Below are 18449 nucleotides of genomic sequence, written 5' to 3'. Positions count from 1 at the left end.
TTGTTTCCCTCTATTTCCTGTAAATAGAATCCTCACCACCCTTCTCTTTACATATTGTCTTCATCTAAACCATCTAAACAGAGAACAATTTGAGCGGCTATTTTCTCAATTCTTCCCAGGATGGTGCGTGGTGCCATTCTAAGTGAATAGGAGAGAAGTTACTTTATTATATACAGTAGATTCCATAGGACAGTAGGACTCAATTTCCTCCCAGAACCCAGATGAGAAAAGCTTACAGGCTTGATCATATTCAGTTTCAACTTTTGCAGGGCACAAATACTTCACAGAAGGCACTGTATGTTTTGTATTGCATCATAGCAAGAGGCACAATGTCTGCTTCTCTTACTCTTAGAGATGTGAGGATGAATTAGTGGGTTCAGATGATGGAAATGTCTAACAGTTTCATCCACTAATGACTGCTGTAGATATCTGGTGGGGGGATAGGCAGTTGCAAAGAACCTAAGCCAAGGATTGAGTGAAAATTTCTACCAAGGGTGATCTATCTCATCGTGGGGCCCAAAAGGGATGACAACTTATATGGTACAATACCAAACTGCCTTACTCAAAAGGAATCCATTTGACTTCTCCTTGGCATACCCCTCTAATAGTGGTCAGTGAGAGCAAGACCAGACATGGACTATTCATTTCCACCTTAAAACAGCTTTAAAACTTTGGGGCGCCTGGGTGGCTCAATTGGTTAAGTGTCCAACTTTGGCTCAGGTCATGATCTCATGGTCTGTGAGTTCAAGCCTGCGTCTGGCTCTGTGCTCAGAGCCTGGAGCCTGCTTTGGATCCTGTGTCTCTCACTCTCTCTGTCCCTCCCCCCACTTGCATTCTGTCTCTCTCTCAAAAATAAATAAACATAATTTAAAAAACCCATAATAAATAAATACATAAATACATAAATAAATAAATAAAAATCTAAGTCAACATATTCAAAGTTGTTTGCCTGTCAGAATGGGCCTAGCATGCCAGGAGAGCATTTCCTTTATCTTCCTCAATAATATTTCCAATCTCCCAAATCTTTTTTTCAGAGAAGCATGGAGAAATGCGCCACCAAGATGGGACACAAAACAAATTATGTTCACTACACCTAGCGGGAAATGAAAAGAAATATTTTGCCTCCAAAATCATAACCTAAGTAAACATGGTAAAGTAATACCAGATACCCCCTTTATCACACTTTAAGTGGTTAGAAGATATGAAAGCAGCAGTTTCTAGCCTCTGCACCCAGTGGGTAGTCAATAAAGTTGCTGACAATCTCATTCCTGCTATCAAAAAAGGGCTAACTAGGTAAGGGCGGGGCCTAGACAATTAAGTTATGTACTAAAGCAATATACTACAACAGTGCAAGAGGGAGAACAGAGTTTACTAAAACCAAAGCAACTGGAGCAAGCTGTTTTGGTTAGACCGCCTAGGAAAATGTATCATGCACCAGTTTTTTACTGCCGGAAAACTAGTACATGAATATCCTCCGCTACTACCATATTCCTGAGGTGGCCTCCATCATCTATGTGTTCCATCGCTTAGCATGGATGCTGTCAACCAATAAAGTTCCTGTCTTGGGAGCAGCACAGCGGGATTGCGCCCCTCTTGCTGCACGTATACCCGTACTTTCTTGCTCTTCTTCCACCTGCCCTCCTAGTCCACTGGGACCTATTGAATCTGCATCTACTCTGACAAGGTCGGTGGTGGAGTCGGAGTGGAGGAGAATGAACCTGCCCTACCCTCGCCTCACTGTCCACGAGTAAAACCTACACTAGTGCAAGCTCAGCATGAAGAGCAAATGAAATGGAAACCTTGAGAGTGAGGCCAAAAGTATAAAACATAATTAATAAGTCCATACAATGTTAGCGCTACAGGGGAGATTAAAGGTCACTTAGTATAACACTCTTATTTTATAAAAGAGAATACTATAGTCCAGAGAAATTAAATTATTTGTCCCAAATTACAGTAGCAATGAGAAAATAAAATACAAAATAAAATGATGTCCAAAGACCTTTTGGGTAAACATCAAAAACATTAGGTAAAACTACTAATCACGTAGAAATACTTGGAATTTTTAAAGGACAAAAATGTTCATTCATTTTACAAACATTTACTGAGAGCCTATTATGTGACAGGCATAGTCTTAAGAACCGGGGATGAACCATTGAATAAGCAAAAATCCCTGTCTTTGTGGAGTATACAATCCAGCAGGGAGAGAGAGAAAATAAACATTAAGTAAAATATATAGTATGTCATGCAGAAAGAAGTATTATGAAGAAAGGTAAAGCAGAGAAAGGGGATAAGGAATACCTGGGTGTGGAGGTGGTCAGGAGATGACTTTAAAATAAGATAGTCAAGGGTGCCTAAGTGGCTCAGTTGGCTAAGCATCCAACTCTTGATTATAGCTCAGGTCATGATCTCACGGTTCGTGAGTTCGCGCCCTGAGTCCAGCTCCACGCAGACAGTGCAGAGCCTGCTTGAGAGTCTCTCTCTCTCTCAAGAACAAATAAATAAACATTTAAAAAAAAATAAAAAATAAGACGGTCAAGGGTCCAGAAGGCCCTTTAAGAAGATAGATTTGAATAAAGACTTAAAGGAGGTAAGGAAGTTAGCCAAATATTACCTGAAGGAGAAGTGTCTCCATGCAGAGCAAACAGCAAATTAAAAAGCCCTAAAGCAAAAGTGTCCCTAGACTGTCCTAAGGAATACAAAGATGAGCAGAATGTGCAAAAACAAAGAGCAGTTGGAGATAAAGACTCAAAAGGGATTAGGACCAGATTTTTTACGGCCTTGTATGACATAATAAGGACTCTGGCTCAAATTTCCTGAATAGCCAAAGGGAACTGTGAGCAGAGGAGTGATACAATCTTACTTTTTCTGAAAGGACTGCTCTGGTTGTGGTACTAAGAGCAGTCTGGAAGGGGCAAATATAGAAACAAGATAACCAACTAGGAGACGGTCACAATAATTCAGGAATGATGATGACTCAGATCAGGGATGCAGTGGGGCAGATACTGAGAAGTAGTTGTATACTGCATACATTTTCAAGGTAGAGCCAACAAGAAGTTGCATAAGAAAGACACAAGTAAAGGTTGACTCTCTGCTTCTTCTTCTTCTTCTTCTTCTTCTTCTTCTTCTTCTTCTTTTCTTGGCTAAAAAGATGGAGCCGTCATTTGCTGAGATGGAGAAGACTGAAGGAACAGATTTTTTTGTTGTCGTTAGGGGGTATGCATATGTGTGTGTAAAAGGTGGAGACCAGAAGGTTGGTTTTTGGATGTGTTAAGTTTGGTTGCTGTACTGAGAAAGTATACAAAGTACAGGCAGAGAGATTACTTAGGAAACTCTTACAGTAATCCATGAGAGAGATGCTGGTGGTTTGGACCAGGCATCTGGCAGGATAAGGAACATGAACGGGAGATACATTTTGAAGGTAGAGTTGACACAATTTGCTGAGAAAGTGATGAAGGATGAAAATGAGATGAAGACAGAAGGCAATGATTTCTTCAAGTTTCTCAGCCTCAATAAATAGATGGGACATGGGAATTGACATGGGAAAGATTGTAGAAAGAGCAAATTTGAGGGAGGCCAACGATGTGGAAATGTCAAGTAAGCAGTTGGAGTTGGCTAACAGTTTGATTTCAGTGATAGGTCTGGACCAGAATATAAATTTGGGAGTATGTAGATAACATTTAAAACCATCAGGGGCGCCTGGGTGGCTCGGTTGGTTAAGCGTCCAACTTCGGCTCGGGTCATGATCTTGCGGTTTGTGAGTTCGAGCCCTGCATCAGGCTCTGTGCTGACAGCTCAGAGCTTGGAGCCTGCTTCCGATTCTGTGTCTCCTTCTATCTCTGCCCCTCCCCCACTTGTGCTCTGTCTCTATCAAAAATAAATAAATGTAAATTAAAAACAAAAAACAAGGGGCGCCTGGGTGGCGCAGTCGGTTAAGCGTCCGACTTCAGCCAGGTCACGATCTCGCGGTCCGTGAGTTCGAGCCCCGCGTCAGGCTCTGGGCTGATGGCTCGGAGCCTGGAGCCTGTTTCCGATTCTGTGTCTCCCTCTCTCTCTGCCCCTCCCCCGTTCATGCTCTGTCTCTTTCTGTCCCAAAAATAAATAAACGTTGAAAAAAAAAATTAAAAAAAAAAAAACAAAAAACAAAAAACATCAGACTAGGGGTGCCTGGATGGCTCGGTCGGTTGAGCGTCCAACTTCGGCTCAGGTCATGATCTCACAGCTCGTGGGTTTGAGCCCCTTGTTGGGCTCTGTGCTGACAGCTCAGAGCCTGGAGCCTGCTTCCGATTCTGTGTCCCCTCTCTCTGCCCTTCCCCTGCTCGTGCTCGGTCTCTCTCTCTCAAAAATAAATAAACATTAAAAAAACTTTTTTAAAAAACCATCAGACTAAAAGAGATCACCAGAAGAGTAAGTGTAGGTAAAAAAGAAGTCCAGGGACTGAGCCCTGTGACACCCTAATATTCAAAGATGAGGAAAACACAGCAAAAAGAAATGAAGAAGAAATAACCAGTTGAGTTGAAAGAAAAATCAAAAGCTTTGGTGTTGTAGAAGCCAGGTGATAAGAAACTTCAAAAAAAATGTTTAATTCTGTTGAAAGGTCAAGAGGAAGTATGAGAATGAATGACCATTGGATTTAACAATATGGAAGTCATTGGTGACTCTGAAAAAAGCATCTTCATTGGAGAGATGAAGGCAAATGTCTTGCTAGAATGCATTCAAGAGAGAATGTGAGAACAGGAGGAGGAGGTAGAGACAACTCAAGGAGTTTTGTCAGAAAGAGAAGCAGAGAAGGCTGGTGGTAGGTAATGGGGAAGGCAGGGCGAAGAAAGATAGGTTTTCTTCTCTCTGGTTGGTTTTAAAGACGGAAGAAATCACAGCAGCTTTATATACTGCTAGGAAGACTAGGAGTGAGGAGGAAATTATGATGCAGAAGACAAGGCAGAGAAATGCTGAGGCATTGTTTCCTTAAGTAGGTGGAAGGGAACTCGATCTAGCCACAAGTCAGAGCAGGCCTAAGATAGAATAAAAGTTTATCCATATTAAGAACTAAGATACACAGGTAGGTAGGCAGGTAGGTAGGTAGGATGGTGGGAACTTGGGGAACCTCCCTTTGACAGCTTGTTTTTCCAGAGATACAGGAAGCATTGTCACCACCTGGTAAGTATGAGGGAAAACCTAGAAGAAATTTGAGGAGAATAAAGAAATAATTATCTAAGAAAGTTCATTCTTACTCAGTTGTTTATTTGAAATGTCTGCCACCTACCCTATTTGAATTAGTGCGTCCAAACTTAATACCCCCCCTCCCCTCCCAGAAATCAAAATCTATCTCACTTAGGCTCACTTCTTACATCCAGGTCTCTTCATTTTTATAGGTCCTTCTCATTTAGAAACCTTGTAGAATTTGTCCATCCAACCATGAGTTCACAAACATAAATTAGCAAACTCTTAGATTCCAAGCTTCTTTTCAAAGTACATTCATCCAATTTAAACAGGATTTGCCACACTATCATCAGTAAGGGTTATGAGACTCAGGCTTCCTCCTTGGTAGCTGCTAGCTATCCCAGCATTCTCTAACCCCACAGAAATAAATCATTAACACTGTTTATATATGGCCAAATTACAACACAAAAACATATTCCTGCTCAGGGGAGATTTATGTTCATAGACTGAACCTAGAGGAAGAAGACTGGAAAGTTGCTTAATCCTATGCAAGATTTAATCCCATTATCATTTCACTGTGAACTTGGTGTTGGACACGTCAATTCACCTATCTCAGATAACCAAACTAAAAAAAAAAAAAAAAGAAAAAAGAAACTAGAATGAACAAGCAAAAACCTTGTAGTACAAGACCAAATAGGTAAGAACTAATACAACTTATCCTAGAAGTAAAAGGTTGGTCTGACATCTGAAAACCAATTATTGTAATACATTTTATTAAGTAGAAAAAAAAAAGACAAAAAACACACAATAATCCTAATAGATGCAGAAAAACATTTCACAAAATTAAATACTTTTTCAGGATAAAAACACTCAACAAACTAGTAACAAAAGGTAACTTCCTCAAACTAATAAAGGGAATTCAGGGACCCTTTATTAAAAGCTTTTATTAAAACTCACAGCAAACATCACACATAATGATGAAAGACCAAATGTTTTCCCCCTAAGATTAGAAACAAGACAAGGATGTCCACTCGTCATTCCTATTCAACATGGTACTGGATGTTCTACCCAGGGCAATTAGGCAAGAAAAAGAAATAAAAGGCATCCAGATCAGAGAGGAAAAAAGCAAAACTATCTCTGTTTGCAAATGAGAAGATCTTATATATTTAAAAATCCCAAGAAACCCCCCCAAAACTACTAAAAGTGAAAAAGAGTTCAGGAAGGTTGCAGAACACAAGAATAATATACAAAAAATCAATTACATTACTATACACTTGCAATGAACAATCTGCAAATAAAATTAAGAAAATAATTCTATTGAAAATAGCATCAAAAAGAATAAGATACTTTGGAATAAATTTAACAAAGTAAGTACAAATTTTATGCCCTAAAAACTACAGAACATTGTTGAAAGAAGTTAAAAAAGACTTAAATGAATGTAAAGATATCTTGTGTTCATGAATCACAAGGTAATTGCTCCAAAAGTGACCTATAGATTCAATGCAATCCCTATTAAAAAAAATCTCAGCTAGCTTTTTTTGCAGGAGGTAATCTTAAAATTCATATGAAAAATGCAAGCGACTCAGAATAGCAAACCAATCTTGAAAAAGAAGAACAAAGTTGGAAGACTTCCACTTCCCAACTTCATAACATACTAGAAAGCTACATTAATCAAGACAGATTGTACTGGTATAATGATAAACATATAGATTAATGGAATAGAACTCAGTTCAGAAATAAACCCCTACCTTAATGGTCCACTAATTTTTGACAAGAATGTCATATCAATTCAACAGCACAAATGATAATTTTTTTGAACAAATGGAGCTAGGACAACTGGATATCCTCGTTCAAAAAAGTGAAGTTGGACCCAGGTCTAACATCTGCACAAAAATTAACTCAAAATAGATCACAGACTGGGGCGCCTAGGTGGCTCAGTTGGTTGAACATCTAACCCTTGGTTTCAGCTCAAGTCACGATCTCATGGTTTCTGAGTCCAAGCCCTGCCATTGGGCTCCATGCTGACAGTGTGGAGGCTGCTTGAAACTCTCTCTCTGCCTCTCCCCTGCTCACTCCCTCTATCAAAATAAATAAACTTATAAAAAGAAAAACAATAGATCACAGACCTAAATGTAAGAACTAAAACGATAAAACTCTTATTAGAACACACAGGAATAAATCTTTGTGACCTTGGATTAGGTATCGGTTAAAGAAACAAAAGAAAAACAAAAGAAAAAGTTTAGATGAATTTGAGTTCATCAAAATTAAAAACTTCTGTGTGGCAAAGAAAATCATCAAGAAAGTAAAAAAAAAATCTCCAGAGTGGGAGAAAACCTTCACTAATCATATGTCTGAGAAGAGACCTATATAGCGAATATACTAACACTCATAACTCAATAATCAAAAGATAAATAACCCAAGTACAAATGGGCAAAGGATCTAAAAAGATAGTTTTCCAAAGAAGATATACAAATGGCTGATAAGCACGTGAGATGCTCAACATTATTAGCCACCAGGAAAATGCAAATTAAAACCACTGTGAGATACCACTTCACACCCAGTGGGATGGCTATAATCAGAGACAGATAATGACACATGTTGGTAAATGTGAAGAAATCTGAACCCTTATCACCATAGGTAGAAATATAAAATGGTATAGCCACTTTGGAAAACGGTTTTCAATTCCTCAAAACATTCAACATAGAGCTACCATGTGACCCAGCGTATTCATTCCTAGGTATACACCCAAGAGAAATGAAAACATATGTCCACAGAAAAATCTGTAAGCAAATGTTCATAGCAGCGTTATTCATAATAGCCAATTAGGAGAAAGAGCCGAAATGTTCAAGTGATGAATGCGTAAAATAAAATGTGGTATCCATAGAGTGGAATATTACTGGGCAACAAAATGCAATGAAGTATTATACTGATACATGCTAAAACATGGAAAAAATCTTAAAAACATTATACTAAACATGGGGCGCCTGGGTGGCTCTGTCTGTTGAGCGTCTGACTTTGGCTCAGGTCATGATCTCACGGTTCGTGAGTTCGAGCCCCGCGTCAAGCCCTGTGCTGACAGTGCTGACAGCTCAGAGCCTGGAGCCTTCTTCAGGTTCTGTGCCTCCCTCTCTCGCTCTCTGCCCCTCCCTCACTCCTGCTGTCTCTCACAAATAAAGAAACATCAAAAAAAAAAAAAAAAAGAAAAGAAAAGAAATTATACTAAACAAAGACTCCAGACACAGAAATTATATATTGTATGATTCCATTCTTATGAAAAGTCCGGAACACATAAATCTATCTATAGAGACAGAAAGCAGGTTGGTGATTGCTGAGGGCTGAGGGAGGAGGGAATGGGAAGTGACTGCTAATGGGATGGAATTTTCCTTCCTAAAATTTTTAACTGTGGTAAAAAAACAAAAACAAACAAACAAAAAACTGCACATAATCTAAAGTTTACCATTGTAATTGTTTTTAAGCGTGTACACGCTGTGTTCAGTCATGTTAAGTAGATTCACACTGTTGTAAAATAGATCTCCAATACTTTTTCATATTGTAAAACCGAAACCCTACGCATTCAACAACTTTGCATTTCCTCCTCCCCCCAGACCCCAGCAATACTATTCTAGTTTCTGTCTTTATGAATTTGACTAAGTTCCTCATATAAGTGGAATCATACTGCATTTTGCTTTTTGTGACTGGTTTACTTCACTCAGCATGTTCGTAGGGCTCATCCATATTATATCATGTGGTAGTACTTCTTTCCTTTTTAAGGTTGAATAATATTCATTGTATGTATAGACCACATTTTGCTTATCCATTTTTCTGTCGACAGACACTTCTTGGGTTGCTTCCACTTCTTGGCCACTGTGAGTAATACTGCCATGAACATGGGTATGCAAATATCTGTTCGAGATCCTGCTTCCAATTATTTCAGATACATACTCAGTAGTGGGATTGTTGGATTATGGGGGCATCTCTTTAGAATGACGAAACTATTCTAAAATTTGACAGTGGTGACACTTGCACAATCCTAGAATATACTAAAAACCACTGAACTGCACATTTCAAATGAGTTAATCACATAGTATATGAATTTTATCTCAATAAAACTGTTAGAAATACAACTCTCAAAGGCTGAATCATGGATACAAATACTTAAAGATTTTGACTGAACTGGATTATTAATCTGGTTAAATAACCAGTCAATCTTGTCATACAGGTAATTTTGACCCTTATTTTTGATGACCTGGCTTGATGTTTAGGCGTTTTTTGAGATGTAACCTATGTGCTTCTTCAACACTGATCATTAGAGAAAGTTGGAAAAAGAAATTCTCAGTACCTTTAATTCAATACTAAACCTTTTCATATTTTGTGTCAGGAAATCAGTGATGAAATAACAAATTCACACTAACTATAGAAATTTTTACTTCATCTGCTCTGTAGATATGCCATTCTTCAGATTTTTAAAAGATAGGGAAATAAGGCAGGACCTTTACTCACTTTGACTTCAGATTTACTTTTTGAAATGTCACTCACAATTATTTCACATAGAAGAAGCTCAAAAGACAGAGGGTTTATTTACCTTGTTTTTACAGTACAAAATTATAAAATTATAAAGTACTATGGCCAATGGCACTGAATGGGGAAAGAGGCAATAAGTTTAAAAGCCAGGAGAGAAAAATCTTGAGGAAAACAAAATGTGCATCAAATTCAGATTCTTCTCATCTCTAATCGCTATATACAACTAGAACAGCTAACAGGAATGTAGATGGCCACTGATGCTCAGAAACCCATTTCATCATCTTTTCTGTTTTATCTAGACATTTCCAGTTTTGTCAAGACTCAAAGAAACAGTTTTAAAAAGGCAATAAATGAGATAATCTCAATGATTTCTCATGATCTCTTCTGATCGGAGCAGAGCTAAGTAAAAAAACCTTACTGGTCTAACTGATCATTTTTTAAAAACAAGAGACTCCGCACAGTTCATGGCAAAAACACAAGCTTGGAAGCCAGCTTTCAATTTCAGCCCCAAGCACAGACTGAAACAATGGTAATGATCTAATTATAGAGACGGTTGTTACGTGGGACAGTCTTTCTAGATTACATATCTTATACACTTTATCAGTTTTTCCTAAATAATCTCTCAGGGTTGGTTTTAAATGAAGACTGAAATACTAACAGTTGGATTCAGATTCTCATTACACATTTTTCAAAGTCCGTCTGTGTGCAGAAACCAAATTATGCATGGCGACTCGAAGAGCTGAGTTCCCCACAGGGATATCACAGGAGTTGATGACCGAATGTAGTGCCCGGGTATATGCTGCAAATAAAGATTTGCACGGTGATGAAGTCAGTCAGATTCTCCACTACTCTCCCCACTTCCTTCCCATTAGTACTGCTTCTCTACTAAGTCTCATAGGTATTAACTTTGCCTATTCATTGAATACATATTTATCGAGTACTTAGCACATGCCAAGCACTCTGTGAGGACAGAAAAGATAATGAAGAGGATGGACACAGAGATAATTAAGTTTCAGGGTAGTACTTTCAAACCAGAGGCATATACAAAATGTTGTCACATAATGAATTTCAGAACGAATGAAAACACATCCGGGAAGAGGGAAAAGATTTCCAGAAGTAGTAACATTTAAGATGGTCTAGGAGGATTAATAAGAGTAAAGGAAAGGCGGCCTTCGGGGCAGAAAAATAGATGGCACAAAAGGTATAAAAGAAAGTGATGTGTACTGGAAGTAGCAAGTCTGATAAGGCTGGAGTGTCACCTGGGGCCAGAGAGAAAATATGCTAAATATGGCATGCATTTCGTACTGTAATGGTGAACCCCAGAGGTTTTAGAAATAGAGGAATGGCATGATAAGATTTGTGTTTTTAAAATTTAACTCACAGAATTGATTAGGAACTTGTATCACACAGACAGGGCAGGGGGAATACAAATACTGGCGGTATTTTTGGTATGCACATGAAGCCTACACAATCTCTACCCTATGTAATAAATAAATATATTTAAGGACAGCCAGGAAACAGAAACATTGGTGACAATAATAAGGACTCTGTTTTTCTCTAGCTGGGATTCCTGAATATAGAGCTGATACTGGTCCTCATTTTCCTCAGTGTCACCTGGCAGAAGTGGCAGTCTAATGTGGATACAGATGGTAATAAGTCTATGTTAAATAACATTAAAGTATTTGGGCAGTAGGGAATGTAACTGGACAGAGGCCTAACTTCGATGGCCCTAAAACACAAGCTCTCATTTCTTCATTCACAGGAGGACCTGGAATCCAAGTCTCCCTACAGTGGAATGGAAATATTTCCTCAGCATAAATGGAGACAAGAAGGTAACAGATCTCAAAAAGGATTTTAACTCACTATAATTATTTTTATTGTCTCAAGAGTTGCTTTGTAAAGGAGTTATAACAGTCACTGATATCTAGTAAACAACCAATGAATGTTAAACTACTACAACCACTACATTGTTTGTTTGTTTGTTTGTTTGTTTGTTTCATTGCCACCAGGCCCCAACCATTCCTTTAAGAAGCTTACCTCTAGGGTTTTTATAAAAAATACAATTGTTGGCACAGGTATCAGGATGCGCATCCCAAAAATCAGGACCACAACAGCATAGTGGAGGTAAAGTAATATTATACAGCTGCATTTTCTCCTGGATCTGGGCTCTTAGAGCTTCCGTATATCTATATAAAGATAACAGTAAGATCAGGCAAAGTGAACCACTAGGAAGAGAATGAGCATGAGCCCTTATTTCACCAGCTTTCACTAGTAAAATTATTTCACATCTCCATGCCTCAACTCTTCCTCTTGTACTGGGAAATAGCACGGGAGGAAATACAGTGCTATTCCGCTAGAGCCAGGACTTTATGCAGAACTTTTCAAAATACCTTTGGCATTCCTTCTCTCTCTGTTGTTGTTTTTCTCTGGCTCCTTTTACTTCCTCAAGCTGTAGCTGGGCTATTTTCTCACTCATCTTCTCTCCTGAACATGGCTCTTCATGGAAGTTCATTCTTAGTATCCTCTGCTCCTCAGCGTAACGTTGCTGCTCTTTCTTTTTTTTAATTCTGAGAATAAAATAACATGGTTAGGAATTTCATAAAATCATTATTTAGGACTAGCTACTAGAACCAAATAATTCAAAGAATTCCCAGAAACAAGGGAGTCAGGAAATCAGTTTAGCACCCCTAGAATAGCCTCAAAAATTCCTGCTGGCTGATTTGAGTTTATCTTATAGCTCACATAAATATGTAACGTCTCAAGTGGCAATGACCATTGGTTACAAATAAAAAAGTGTTTCTGGGGGTGCCTGGGTGGCTTAGTCGGTTAAGACACTGCTTCTTGATTTCAGCTCAGGTCATGATCTCACAGGTTTGTGAATTCAAGACCCACACTCGGCTCTGCACTGACAGTGAGGACCCTGCTTGGGATTCTCTCGCTCCCTCCCTCCCTCTAGGCCCCTCCCTCACTCTTCTCTCTCAAAATAAATAAACTTAAAAAAAAAAGTTTTTCTGTAAGAATCCAATTACAAAAGCATTCTTTCCTTAAACAGCCAAATAAATAGATAGATAAATAAACCAAACAATCAACCAGACAAAATCCAAAAACAATGACTTTTATGGCTCTCAACATCAGGCACTGAGAAACAGTGATTCTTGACAAATGGCAAACAAATGAAGTGAGCCCTTTAACTGCCCAAGCCTTCAAAGTCGCCAGGCAGTGGCACAGGGGTGGGAGTGTTGAGGTAGAGCCTGGTGGACTGAGTTGAGAAGATACAGCTCACAGTCCAGGGACACAAAGGCAACTAGAGTTCGTAAGACAGAATACCAGAGAGGAGAAAACCCAGAGATCTACAAAGGTCTCCTTCTAATACACAGCAGAGTACTGTGCACATGTTGGAAGAGAGAACCTGAGGTTAGGGACAGAATCATCAGAATGACTAACAAGGGAGAGTGCCTTGTGCTCACACAGAGCTGGGAACAGTGCCTGTTCCTGCCACTCAGACATGAAAAACTCATAATGCACAGGGCACTGGGTAGAGTTTTCAGGAAGATCTTACCTCCACAGTGGGGAATAACGATTAGTCCCAAACTGAGCACTGATCCAGACACAATCTAATAAATTATAAAAGCAAAGCTCTAAAGTAATTTAACTACATCCCAGAACAAAGCTCAGAAAAATGTATATGAATACAAAGATATTCAGCAACCAACAAGGCAAAATTTACAATGTTTGACACCTAATTAAAGATTACCTGGCATGCAAAGAAGCATGTTTATGTTTTAAAAGAAGCTTATGTTTTCCTAAATATACTCATAATTAAGAGAATAACCAATTAAAACCAACTTAGCACTGAGTTATTAGAATTAGCCAGAAAAACGTTAGTTATTGTGACTATATTTTATATGTTCAAAAGTTAGGATATAAAAAAGGACAAATCAAACTTCTCAAGATGAAAACTACAATTTCTGAGATGAAAAATGCACTGGAGAACAAGCCTAGATCTAATGGAATCAATAATTAATAACATTTCAAAACCAAAAACACCAAGCCCACATGGGTTCACCAATCACAGAAGAAATTATACCAATTCTCTACAACCTCTTTCAGAGAACAGAAGCAGAAAAAAATATTTCTTAACTCATCCTATGATGCCAGCATTACCCTAATACCAAAACCAGACAAAGATATTACAGGAAAAGACAACTAAAGACCAATATTTTTCATGATCACAGAGACAAAAATCTTCAAAACTGTTAGCACATCAAAACTAACAACGTATAAAAAGAATTAGATGCCAAGACCAAGTGTGATTTATCCCAGGAATGCAAGGCTGGTTCGACATGAAAAAAAATCAATTAATGTCATGTATCACATCAAAAGACTAAATAAGAAAAATCACATGACCCTATAAATAAATGCAGAAAAAGCCTTTGACAAAATCCAACACCATTTATGATGATACTCTTGGTAAACTAGAAATAAAAGGAACATCCTAATCTTGATAAAGACTCTACCAAAAAAACCTACAGCTAACATCATACTCAATGGTGAGAAACTAAACACTTACCCACGAGGATCAGGAACAAAGCAAGACTGTCTCCTCTCACCACTCCTTTTCAACATGGTACTAAAAGTCTTAGCTAATGCAATAAGACAAGAAAGGGAAATAAAAGATATAGAGATTGGGAAGGAAAATAAAACATCTTTGTTTCCAGATGACATGACAGTCTATGTTCTTCCCAACCTGATCTATAGATTCAATGAAATCCCAATAAAATTCCCAGCAAGTTATTTTATAGATATTGACAAACTGATTCTAAACTTTATATGGAAAAGGCAAAATTCCCAGAATAGCCAACATAATATCAAAGGAGAAAAACAAAGTTGGAAGACAGACACTATTCAACTTCAAGACTTATTATAAAGGTACAGTAATCAAGACAGTGTGGTATTGGTAGAAGAACAATTAGAACAATCGACACAACACAGAGCCCAGAAATAGACCCATCTAAATAGAGTCACTTGATATCTGACAAAGAAGCAAAGCAATGCAATGGCACAAAGACAGTCTCTTCAACAAATGGTGTGGGAACAACTGAATATCCATATGCAAAAACTCAATCTAGACGTAGAACTTACACTCGTCACAAAATTAACTCATAGAATTAAATATAAAACACAGGACTACAAAGCTCCTAGAAGATAACTTAGGAGAAAATCTATATGATCTTGGATATGGTAATGATTTTTCAGATACAATACCAAAGACACGATCCATTAAAGAAATAACTGATAAGCTGGCTCCATTAAAGTCAGAAACTTCTGCTCTGCAAAAGGCACTGTCAAAAGAATGAGAAGTCAAGCCACAGGCTGGGAGAAAATATTTGCAAAAGATATCTGATAAAAGACCATGAACCAAAATATACAAAGAACTCTTAAAACTCAACAGTAAGAAAACAAACCTGATTTAAAAATGTGCCAAAGACCTGAACAGACACAAAGAATATGCCCAGTTGGCCTTGAACAACACTAGTTTCAACTGCATGGGTCCACTTTGATATGGATTTTTTTTACAGTACAGTACTGTAAATGTATTTTTTATTTCTTATGATTTCCTTAATAACATTTTCTTTTCTCTACTTTAGATATATATACCATATAAAATATGTGTTAACCGTTTATGTTATTGTGAAGGCTTTCAGGCAACAATAAGCTACTAGTAGTTAAGTTTTGGGAGAGTCAAAAGTTACATGTGGGTTTTTGACAGTGTAGCATGTTGCTGCCCCTAACTCCCATTTTGTTCAAAGGTCGTATGGTTATGGGATCATGCCTTGGTGATGAGTGAGTGAGTGAATTATTGACTGACAACTGACTGACTGACTGACTGACTGACTGACTGACTGACTAAATGGTGAGGTTACCCTTCGGTGAGCATTAACATGGAAGATAAATATTTTCATATCTTTTGCCTGGAGAGAACTATACATTTACCTCTTCCCCAGATCTCCTTGTCACCAACTTTCCAATAATGTTCCTTTCAAGTCCCCTGAGACCATCCAGCCAAATAACTGAGCACAGCCCATGGATCAGCATGGATTCCTGCCTCTATAAGCATAAGAGTTTAGGTTGAGTGAACAGTAATATATCTTAGATGACCAAAACAGAGTCATAATGGCCCTTCAATCGATTCTCAGACTTGAGCCAATTTATAGACCAAGAACCTCTTGAAGTGGAGTCCAGGTTTCCTTGAGGAAGGACCCTGCTACAATGCCAGAATTTTATACTGTTAATCTTTCTCTCAGTCTTCCACAAAGGAACCATGATCTATTATCCAAATGCCATAGGTCTCTATGAGTCAGACTATTGTGATTATTGCTTTGGCTCAGTTATCCAATTACAGTAACCACATCCCTCTTTGCTTGTTGATTAAGTACCTGCCATTCCAGAGTCCCATTATCCTCATTGCATCAGGAATCCCAATTTGATGGTTGCAGTTCCTACTGTAATGTTTGACCTACAGAGAAGGGTGACTACAGAACTCTTCAAGAATGCTGAGGCTCCCCTCACAAGTTTTTCACAGTGGTGGTGAAAGGTGTGTCCTCTTGACCCTCCCAGAGCTGGTGAACAGGTCTTACATGGTAAGTTCATTCTAACGTACCAATCTCTCTAAGCTTTCGGGTACTTTCCTCTACAATATGCCAAAGAGGTTCTGGCATTTAACTTCATTTCGTATAGGCCACCTTTGGGTCCATGGTTTAGTCAACTAACCAACATATTAAAGACTCTTCTAACCCCTCAATCTAAAAGACTGAATTTGGAGTCTCTGCTGAGTGGGCACAGACCAATAAATTCTGCCTGATCCAACTTGATATTCCATCCACTATGATCCTATCCTTTTATGACCTATTCTACATGTATTCTCTAGATTTCTATACATATAAATTCTTTTTGGAGTGTAATGTATCTCCTCATAGGTCATACTTTGTATCTTACTTGGGGACTGCTGGGACTTGAGTCTAGTTATAGTTTGAGAAACTAAGAGTGCTGGCAGGGGTAGCAAATTAATATAGGCCCAAATCAGGGCAGAGGCTATGGGGATGGGTAGCAGGGTCTGATGGTTAATTTTATGCATCAACTTGATTTCACAGACCATGGGGTGCACATTATTCAGGGGACCTCTGTGAAGATGTTTTTGGATGAGATTAACATTTAAATCAGTAGACTACATGGGGCGCCTGGGTGGCGCAGTCGGTTAAGCGTCCGACTTCAGCCAGGTCACGATCTCGCGGTCCGTGAGTTCGAGCCCCGCGTCAGGCTCTGGGCTGATGGCTCGGAGCCTGGAGCCTGTTTCCGATTCTGTGTCTCCCTCTCTCTCTGCCCCTCCCCCGTTCATGCTCTGTCTCTCTCTGTCCAAAAAAAAAAAAAAAAAAAAAAAACGTTGAAAAAAAAATAAATCAGTAGACTACATAAAACAGACTGCCTTCTCTAATGTAGGTGGGCCTTGTCCAATCAGTTGAAGGACTAAATAGAACAAAAAAGGCTGACCCTCCCAATAGTAAGAGGGAACTCCTCCTGACCCTGGATGCTTTGAGCTAAGACATTAGTCACATCCTGCCTTTACACTAAAACTGAAATACTGGCTTTTCCTGGATATTGAGCCTACCAGCTTTGTGTGTGTGTGTTTTAAGTTTATTATTTAAAGTAATCTCTACACCCATCGTGGGGCTCGAACTCACGACCCTGAGATCAAGAGCTGCATGCTCTACCAACTGAGTCAGCCAGGCACCCCAAGCCTGCCAGCCTTTGAATGGCAACTATATCATCAGCAATCCTGGTTCTGACTACAACTAAACCATTGATTCTCTTGCATCTCCAGCTTGCAGATCTTGGGACTTGTCAGTCTCAGTAATAATGTGAGCCAAATCCTTACAATAAATCATATGTATACCACACACACACACACACACACACACACACACACACACACATTTTTGGTTCTGTTTCTCTGGAGAACCCTAACTAATACAGAGGGAAAGAATGAGAAGGACATTAAGGAGAAAGAATGAATAAGTCTTAGCAACTGATAAAATATAGATTTGGAGGACAGGGGAAAGAGAGAGAAGATGACTCAACCAGAGGATAGTGTGCTTGAGATAAGTGAAGAGGACAAATAGATTTGGAGAAGAAGACAGTGCATCTGACTTACCCAGCCTGAGTTTGAAAGGCATGGGCTACACCCAGGGGTAGATGTACAGGTTCCTGGAGGGAACTTGGGACTAGTTTTTGGAAAATAGTTCTAGTCATGAGAAAACAATGGGAGTCTACAGAGAGAGTTGAAATTTTAGTGAATGAGACCATGTGGATTATTTCAAAGAACGTAACCAGCTCCAACTCTCTATAATGAGTTTGAATTCTGGGATTATAACTGTCCTGGTTCCAATATTCTTTTTATTTTTAACGTTTATTTATTTTTGGGAGAAAGGCAGAACATGAGCAGGGGAGGGGCAGAGAGAGAGGCAGACACGAAATCTGAAGCAGGCTCCAGGCTCACAAGCCACGAGATCACGACCTGAGCCAATGTTGGATGCTTAACCAACTGAAGCCACCGGGCGTCCCTTCAATATTCTTAAAGGTATCTTGGTACCTAAGCCTTTCAAAAATTACAGAATTTATATTGCTGATTAGTGGTTCAGAGACCACTTCTAGAATCCCTCTCAGAACATCCCTGCTAGATGGTCACCCTGTATCTACTAAAGCCTACAGGGACA

The 18449-nt window shown here is 38.8% G+C and overlaps 1 protein-coding gene across 5 annotated transcripts in view; it reads right to left on the bottom strand.

The window, feature by feature from the left end:
• The window catches only part of CCDC15 (coiled-coil domain containing 15), a 100539-nt gene that overhangs the window by 6793 nt on the left and 75297 nt on the right, over window positions 1-18449 (bottom strand). For 2 of the 5 annotated variants that reach the window (XM_047823394.1, XM_047823393.1), the window contains exons 14-16: window positions 12069-12245; window positions 11716-11864; window positions 10337-10477 (exon numbers count right to left, since the gene is read on the bottom strand). In XM_047823394.1, coding sequence (XP_047679350.1) covers window positions 10356-10477; window positions 11716-11864; window positions 12069-12245 — 448 coding nt within the window. In that variant the 3' untranslated portion in view covers window positions 10337-10355. Of the gene's footprint in view, window positions 1-9715; window positions 10478-11715; window positions 11865-12068; window positions 12246-15672; window positions 15787-18449 lie in introns of those variants that run through there. The other 3 variants (XM_047823392.1, XM_047823395.1, XR_007144832.1) reach the window with 2 other exon arrangements.

This window comes from Prionailurus viverrinus, chromosome D1 (assembly GCF_022837055.1).
Source record: "Prionailurus viverrinus isolate Anna chromosome D1, UM_Priviv_1.0, whole genome shotgun sequence".
Lineage (NCBI taxonomy): Eukaryota > Metazoa > Chordata > Mammalia > Carnivora > Felidae > Prionailurus > Prionailurus viverrinus.
This window is presented reverse-complemented; position numbering and strand designations above follow the sequence as displayed.